The 9,080-nt window shown below is 48.1% G+C and overlaps 1 protein-coding gene across 3 annotated transcripts in view; it reads right to left on the bottom strand.

Annotated features, from left to right (window-relative positions):
- The window catches only part of ZC3H7B (zinc finger CCCH-type containing 7B), a 90,141-nt gene that overhangs the window by 6,351 nt on the left and 74,710 nt on the right, over window positions 1–9,080 (bottom strand). For all 3 annotated transcript variants that reach the window (XM_019515116.1, XM_019515114.1, XM_019515115.1), the window contains exons 18-21: window positions 7,509–7,642; window positions 6,269–6,374; window positions 2,852–2,960; window positions 968–1,101 (exon numbers count right to left, since the gene is read on the bottom strand). In XM_019515116.1, the coding sequence (XP_019370661.1) occupies window positions 968–1,101; window positions 2,852–2,960; window positions 6,269–6,374; window positions 7,509–7,642 (483 nt within the window). The remainder of the gene's footprint in view (window positions 1–967; window positions 1,102–2,851; window positions 2,961–6,268; window positions 6,375–7,508; window positions 7,643–9,080) is intronic.

The following is a 9,080-nucleotide window of genomic DNA, read 5'->3' on the forward strand; positions in this document are numbered from 1 at the left end:
TCACACTGATGACTCATGTTCATCTTGAAGTCCACTAGGACTCCGAGATCCCTTTCCACTTCCGTGCTACCAAACTTAACGGCTAGACACTGCTTTCCAAGCTGCTGGGCTGCATTCCTGGCTGCGTGCATGCACGCAGCATTTATCAGTGACATTATCAGCCACAACAGCCAAAAAAAGCCAGCTGCCAATAATGTCATTTTTCTTTTTATTGGTGCCAATACAATATGGACCAATATATTGGTACACCTCTAGTCTTTTCCCCATCACTACTCTCCTGTCATCCCCACCATTCTTGTGCATCAGTGCTAGGAACAGCAGCTGATGCACAAGAATGGGGACCAAACTGATTTCTCTGATTTCAGTCAATGGACCATACTCCTCATGACTGGCCAGAGGAATATTGCTGAACAATTAAACAGGGTTTCTCCACACTGTGCTGGCCAACTTGCACCCCTTCCCAAAATCTTCCTGCTGCTACATGCTGTAAGGCTGCCTATGACCCCCTTCTTCTCTCTCTCCGCCCACCCACCAGTGGGCCCCTATTGCACCTGACTCCTACACATCTCTCATCCCTTACTATTTTCAAAATGGTCAGCAATGGCTTTGCTCTTCTGGGACTCCAAGGATAGGTAGGAGCCCAAGCGGCCACCTGCAGTCTAAGGAAGCGGGACCTCCTGCCTAAGGTATACTTTCATCTGCCTCTTGAATAAAATGTGTTTGATTGACGAAAGGTCTAGAGCAGCCTCGCTGAGGTGCAGCAGTCCCCTTCTGCTTCATCATGACTGTCCTGGTTGTGCCTTTCCTAGAGTTTCAGCTGCTTCAGCAGAGGTTCACCAAATTCTTTCCCAAAATGAGATTTCCAATCAGCTCCACCTCACAAAAGGCCTCCTGGAAGGAAGCATGAGAAAAGGAGGGGATTTGTCAAAATGAGATGCAAGGGGATGGAAGAGAGAGATCCTATTACCATGATGTCAGCGTAGTCTGTGGGCATCTGGATCTGCTTCTCCCCTTCCCGTGATGTGAGCGGAGTCCCCTCTCCTGGCTTCCCGGGGTTGTGTTTCTTTAGCCACATGTCATAAGTCTGCTGCATATCCAAGACTGCACAAAGGGAATCAGCCAGGTTAGCCAAGACAACCCATCCAAATACACAAGCCAAGGAAACAGCATGGCTTGACAGGGCTGGTGTCCCGAGTGTGCAGCCCTTTTCCCTTCATCTGAAGTACAGACACTTCTGTACTAAGGTACTGCACTTGGATGGCATTGTGTTAGCCCTCAAAGTGAGAGCACCTTAGGGAGGAAACTAACTCCACCTGGCCTAGGGAAGGGGGGAGCCACAAGGCCAGCTTACACAAGACATCCATGAAGGAAGGACAGACAGGTGATCCAACTTCTCTGTGGACTCAACATTGCCAAGAAGGTACCTGACCACCGATCCATATCCCTGGGTATTCCACTGCCTGCCTGAACAAAGCAGGAGTCTGAACATGGGTCTGTCAAACTAAATATCCTCTCGACAACCAGTGGGTCACTCTCAAGGAAAACTGGTGACATGCTATGGATGCAAGGACTATCCAATGGCTTATCTACCAGGGCTATAAATGTTGTACATGTCTTTGTGGGCTTGCTAATAATCATAGTCCTGGTTACACTGGTAACATAAAGAACTAAACAGGAGACAATGAAGGCAAATTCCCCAAACTGAAAGAAAGACGGGTCTAAGTCTTTTGAGGCTTCACCCTTTCACCCAAGCAAGCACATCCAGACTGGGTGCATCTGCAAAACTCTCAGTAAACAAAGGGCTCAAAATGCACCAAATAAAAGCTTCTCTCTCACCTGAGAAACTCTTCATAAAAACCTGACAAGCATGAGACTGTTACCAAAATAGTCAGCCCCAAGGTAGGACCCAGAGTACTCCAGACCTCTTGGGGTCTTCATGCAGATGCATGTGATCATCTGGTAAGCTAGGTAATGCATGCAAACTGATCGTTTTCAAGACATGATCTCTCTGAAATGCTTTTGAGTAAGTAGGACATTGCTTTAGGAGAGTTGGCTGGTCTCTGGACAGCCCTGTCACCGCCCCTGTGAGAACAGGAGTCCAGGTGCTAGATTGAAGCCAGACTGGCCAAGGTGCTCAGTGACCAGCACTGCTCTGCAGGCTCAGGCTCTGGTCCATAAGGAGCATATCATGGGGTTGTGCCCCAAGAAGAATGATGGCTGGAAGACCAAGACCCAAGTTGGGTGCCCTCAAAGACACCCAGAAGGGGATCAAAGGTACAATTAACTCAGAAAGTGGGACATAACTGTATTATTAATTCAGGATGAAATTGTTGGTAAAGGGTGGTGTTCTGCAGAAGTTTCATTCAGGACCTGAATTCAAACTGTACAAAAAGACATCTCTCAGTGTCTAGTAGGGAATGCAGAAGAACTGTGCAAGAAGCTCAAGGCTGGCATAGCAAAAGGGCTGCAGGCCAGGACTGGTGTTTTGGCAGAGCTCTGTATGGAGACAGGACTGGAACAGTAGAAGCTGCAGGTTAGGACTGAGCTGTATTAACAAAGCTATGGTGAGAAAAGCCAGAAATAGGATAGCTAGACTGGGTGCAGAACTGAGGTACCTTGGCAGAAGAGGGTATAGCATAGCTGTGTACGGCCTGGGGGATATTCATAGCTCCAGCCTACAGTCATAACAACAAGACCCACCAAACAATTTCACCTTCTCAGCCCACAGGCTGGGGAACTGGGGGTCTTTTCCAACTTTGCCTCTGCCCTCCACAACTTTCCACAAAGGACCCTGTGTTCTTCAGCTTCCTTTCTTCAGCCCCCACCCACACACCCACATTTCACCACTCACTTTTATTTTCTTTCATGAAGGTCCACATGTCTCTCTCCTCAGGGCTATGGGCAAAAGAGCAGTTCCCAACATACTGGCACTTCCTGCCATTTTGCGCATGGATACACAGCTGTCAAGAGATGAAAAATGAAACCTTCTTTGTTAGACACACACAAGTGAAGGGGGCTGGGCAATCAACCAAGATGTTGAGTCAAACATGGGAGAGGGAATGAGGGGCTCTCTTTCCTGGGAACCCTTAAGATGTGGGATAGGTGATTTTTCCATAAATCAACAGGTAGGTTGGGTTCAATGTCCATCCTCTCACTGCCTATACACTGATCCTAGATGCAGGTAAGATCTCTCCTGGCCTCAGGTAAGATGGTGGAAAGCAAGTTGGGGTAACCCAAAAGTAATCTTGGCTTGCCACATAGCTCAAGGGACTCTCACCCAACTCCTTTTCAGCCTGACAAGCAGTGGTCTTCAGGAGACGGTGGGAATTTCTAAAGGAAGTACAGAGATCCAGGATGAGCTGAGCTTCAAAATTCCCAATGAGGAAATATTGCTAGAAAAAGCAGTGAACTTCCTCAGTGCATTTCCACTATCATTTTTGCAAGTTATACACACTCTGAACATTTTTATTCTCTAAACCAGGGGTGGGCAAAATATGGCCTGCCCTGGGATTTTATCTGGCCTGCAGTGAATCCCTCAGCCCTGCCCGGCACAGGCATGGGGGGCAGCCTGGGCCATGGCATGTGTGGCTGGTCCTGCCAGCCCTAGGTGGGGCAGGGGCTCCTTCTGGCTCTGCTGCTAGTTTCTCCACTGCCGAGGACCCAGCCCCACTGGCCAGGCACCCCAGTCCGTCCACCCTGCTCCCATCACGAGGGGCACCAGATGGAGCGGGTGGGCAGGGGTGACCATGGAGACCAGCCGTGGAGATTGCACGATGGCTGCCCACAGAGCATCTCTTCTGGGAACAAAGCGGAGGGTTCACTCGCCAGCAACATTTAGCCTGGTATCTTTTCCACAAACACTAACACATACACATGCACCAATTTGTAAACAAATGTGAATGCCACGGGCAGGGTGTGCTCAGCCGGGCGGATGGCATGGGGCCACAGGTGGGCGGGAAGCAGTGCCCAGGAACAGGACAAATGGGCAGAGGCTGGGATCATGGGGCAGTGACAGCACAGGGCCAGGAGCTGTGGCAGAACTGTGATGCACTCCCCACATGGCAGGGACCTTCTATACCTGACTCCTCTCCCCTTCTAGTAGCAGGTCTGGAACTAGAGAAAACTCAAGGAGCCAGGTTTCTTCAATTTTGGTAGCTCAGGCCTTACAAACTGTAAGGCTAGCCATGACTAAACTGATGGCTGGAGTCCTGCCCATATTATCAGTGGACCCAGATCATTACCACATGGAAGCTGCATAGTGGTCTGTGCAAAAATACTTTCATAGTTTTAATTCAGTGCCAGGTAAGAAAGCATCTGCCTGTGCCCAGGTCTCACACACTACCCTCCTGTTGCAATTTCAGCAGAAAGGCTGAAGAATAAATATATCATCAGAGGCTTAACTATTCTCTCCCCCTTGGAAGTGAGAGGTGTGTTAGCAGGGCAGCAGCAGGAGGAAGATTGCACCATGGCTACCCACAGAGCATCTCTTCTGAAAACAAAGAGGATAGTTCACTCTTTAGCAACATTTAGCTTGGTATCTTTTCCACAAACACTAACACATACACGTGAACCAATAAATCAAAGAAAGGCCTCGTGAACACTCCAGCAACACGGGTGCCAACGTTTGGGACTGATTAGCCAAGGGACAGTAGAGAAAACAAAGGGCGACTTCTTCTGTGTCAGAAGCTGGATCCCATTTCCTGTAGTTCTCATGCTTTGCTCTGCGCTAAGGAGACATTCCACAAAGAGTCTCTTATGCTGGCAGAGTCCACACCCCTCTCTTCCACCCTGTGGCTGAATTTCCCTGCATGCGAGTCAACCTAACAATGGATTGTGACCTATTTCTCTTACACAAATACACACACACAAATGCATAAGATTCTGGCTTTGGACAGAGAGGAAACAAACAAAAACTGATTAGAAACAGTCTTTAAAAACTCCCCAAACTTAAGACAGTTTCCCAGGAATCAGTAATATCACTTTAAAAAAAAAAGTCTTTGGACACTGAAAATTGACAGTGATGACAGACCAGCCTTTTGCTTCCTGGAAAAGTGCAGGGAAAAAAAGCTCTCTCATTAAAAGGCGCTGCATGCTCAACAACTGAGCAATCACACTGCCTAAGGAGCCAGAGGATTTGGAGAGACAACTTCCTTGTGCGAGAGAGAAGAGGGCCCCAGACAATTTCACCTGGATTGTCTTGGCTATAGAATAAGAGAGAACCAACACTGAGATAAAAGGGAGGAGAGCTCTACATTAATTGCAGCTGGAGCTTATTCCAATATCCTCCTTTTTCATCAGGAAAAAAAAAAGAGAAGGGAAACTGCCTGACATCATACACTGAACTGGGGTTGCGGTGAACTTCATACATTTTCTTGCAGCTTGGGCCTTTGCATTGAAGAAATTTATATTAAAATCTGTCTAAAACTCATTAAATGGGCTTTACCACTAGCAGAAGCTTCTCGGTTGGATGCCTCTGAGGGTACAAGCTTCTCTTAGGACTGCTGCCTTATGTCTGGTCTGGTTTGGAAAGTGGTGGCATAAGGCTGAGAATTTTTACTGGGGTGCACCAATGCTCCTGCTGGGACTTAAGCCCCAAGGCTGCTGGCTAGAGGATACTCTCTCCTAATTGTGGTCAGGAAAGAATTTTATCCCATGATGATATGGACTGTGGGGGTTTTTGCCTTACTCTGTAGTGGGGGAGCATAGCCCTCTCCCTGAGATCTCCTGAGTGTATTTTTAATAACCTTTGCAGCAGCAGGACATTGACTGCCACTGCCCCTTTGCTTTACTGTGCCAGCTTAGGGTGTTATGGTTTTGGTTGTGTCAGGGTTGACTGTACAGTTCTGCTAAGAGGTTAGACAATAGATCTGCATGGGATGGTTTGGATAGGGAAGATCCTACCTCAGGCAGGGGGATGGACTAGATGATCTACGAAGGTCCCTTCCAGCCCTGCTTCTCTATGATTCTATGATCTCACTCTGGGAGGAGGCGACAGCATTAACTGCAGTATCAAAAACCTGCATGGTGGTTGCTGCATCATTTCTTTTTGTACCAGGTCACAGTGCTGCCTGGTTGAGGTGAAACTGATCTCTCTTCATGGCCCACAGGTCTCTGCTTTCCACCTCAGAGGACATCCACCTACCTGTCAATCTACTGTCAGCATTCGCAAAACACCTATCACCTCAACACCTCTGCACTGCTTTGTGCATACAGTGCTCCTGAAGGAAGGAAAAGGACTAAAAAGCTGTGCTGGGGGTATGGCACTTACATCGTATTGCTGTGGGAAGTTACGGATGGAAGGCAGTGGTCGGACAGACACCCACTTCTTCTTTGCTTTGGACATCACCAGCAGGACGCGACGCTCCTTTGTCCAACTACAAAACAGGAATCAAAAAAGACCAACAAATAAATCAAATCAGGGATGGACAGTAGAGAAGGGCACGGGGGCCCAAGATACCCCCAACCTTGTGCCAGAACCCTCAGAAGAGATGAGCTCCTGAGCACAGTTTGCCTTCTCCACAAATTGGCCAGTTAGATTCATAGCTATGTGAGCATATGTACTGCCCAGAATTGCAGCAGAGTGGCTGGAAGAAGGGATTTTTCACAGGGTCTGGAACTCTATCAAGAAAGCCATAAGCAAACCCCTCCCCCAGCTCCCATGCAGTGCTGCTGTTGGGCTCTTGAGCAGCTGCAATGTTCCACCCAAAGCGGTTGACCTTTGTGGGCCAGTCTGTCAAAAACAGTAAGTGAGCCTTCAGGACAAAGGCTGCTGTAGAAATGTAAGTCATTACAGATACAGTGTCATGAACAGCAGACTGTCATTAGACAGGTTGCTGTTCCACACTGCACTAGGAAAGGATCCGAATGGAATACAGTAGTAAAAAGCCCAGCTTGATGCAACACCTGCCCAAAGAGAAGTAATACACTGTGGGAAGTGAAGGTGATAGGCCCTCACTGTGTCACCAGGTCAGACTCCCCTGTAATGCTGCATTCAGTTCCTTGCACATCAGCACCAGAAAAAGGCAGGGAGGTTTGGAAGTGTTCTGGAGAGCAGTAACAAAAATTATTATAAAGGGCTGCAAGGTGTAGTGTGCATTCCTTGTTTAAAATATCACTAACAGTAATACAATAACCACCTACAAGAATGGGAGAGTGCAAACAAGGTCAGAGAAGAACTGTTTTGGGTGAATGTAACAGAGTTGGGAAGAGATGGAAAACACAGGCTCTCTTTAACTAAGATGGTGGACTCCTAAGGTTATTTCTTTGTAAAGTACCAACAACATAAGTGGCACTACATTCAAATGGCAAATACAAGAACTTGAAGTTGGAAAACATTTGATAAAAGCAACATTTGTTAAACAGTGGAATAATCTCCCAAAGGGAACAGGCTAGGGGAAGCACTCACAGCCTTTTCAAACTGGCTGCACAAAGCAGTGGACAGCACACAGCAGTGGGGAGATTGACTTTTAAGACAAAGACAAGAGGGTGGAAAAGGCAAGAACACTCACCAGTGACGTGCTTTGGCATTGCAGTATTTGAGGTCTTTATCTGGCTCCACCACCTGTCCATTCCTCCAGCACTGGCCACAAACAAATTTCATCTGGAGGTCAAAGGTGCTTGATGTTGGAGACCGACTGGAAGCCTGTGAAGGGTCACAAGAAGGACAGGTCAAGCAAATGGACCTTAACACCCTGCCCCTCGCCAGTGCTGCATGTAGTCACACCATTGTGCACATTGATACCCTGGGACAATGCAAGTTCTCCAAAGGCAAAAAAGGATGTGCCTTTATATATACAACAGAGATGAGCATAGTATGAAAGCCAGGACAGTATGGTTTCCTTACACTTGCCCATAATACAGTTTTCCTAGTTCTCCTGAGGAAGGCATGAAGCCCTCACAAGGCACTTCTGTGTGCAGTTCTGTCTACACTACTAATCCTGATCCAGAGCTCAGTTTATGCCCAGTGATGTAGGGGGAGAAGCTGCACAAACGTGATGGAGATTCAGCCCAGGACAGGTGGCTCAGCAGTTGTACCAACAGCCTCCCTGAGAAGTTCTAGCAGAAGGCTAGGGTTCGGGCCCTGTAGAAGCTCTGCTAGCAAAGGAGGTCCCCTGGGGGCTACATATGAATTAATGTGTGCACACTAAATCCAGGCACCACAATCCATTACTAAATAAGAGCTGGAAGATCAGGGTCCCCCTGCCCTGGGCTACAGAGTCAGAATCCAACCTCTAAGCCCAGCCTAGACAGGCACACCATGCTGCTAGCCATTTCATGTGCTCTTGATCCAGTCACATGGGTCAAGAGGCCTGAATCCTATACCAGCTTCTTTCAGGCCTTTCCTGGGCAACTTCTGCTGAGTCATGCCTGGGACACTCACATGCCTGTACGCAAATGCCAGGAGCCTGGGGAACAAACAGGAGGAACTGGTCCTCCTGCTAAACAAGAATGACTATGATCTCATAGGGATAACGGAGACCCCGTGGGACTCCACCCATGACTGGGCCACAGGTATAGACAGATATACATTGTCCAGGAGAGACTGTGTAGACAAAAGGGGAGGGGGTATAGCTCTCTTTGTTAAGGAAAGCTACATGTCCCTGAAAGTCAACATTGGCATCCAGGGTGGATGACTGGAGACCCTCTGGGTTAAAATCCATGGTGAACATGGCACAGGGGACACAATGGTAGGAGTCTACTACAGAACTCCTAACCAGAATCAAGAGCTTGACCAGGAATTTGCCAAGGAACCTGTTGAGGCTGCACGCTCCCGGTGCATGGTTGTCATGGGAGCCTTCCACTACCCAGACATCTCATGGGAAGAGCACTCAGCCAAATCTGAATGATCGCAAAGCTTCCTTATGTGCGTGGATGAGCTCTACCTGACTCAAGAAGTCTGTGGACCAACAAGAGGCAAAGCGCTGCTCAACCCGGTACTGGCAACAGGGGATGATCTAATCAGCTACCTAATGATTGAAGGGAATCTGGGAGACAGTAACCTTGAGCTGATCACCTTCACTATCCACCGTAAAGCTGGCAAATCAGTCAGCAATGCAGAAGTCCTTGACTTCAGGAAAGCT

The sequence above is a fragment of the Gavialis gangeticus genome, unplaced genomic scaffold (assembly GCF_001723915.1).
Source record: "Gavialis gangeticus isolate Ggan-Ray unplaced genomic scaffold, GavGan_comp1, whole genome shotgun sequence".
NCBI classification, from domain to species: Eukaryota; Metazoa; Chordata; order Crocodylia; family Gavialidae; genus Gavialis; species Gavialis gangeticus.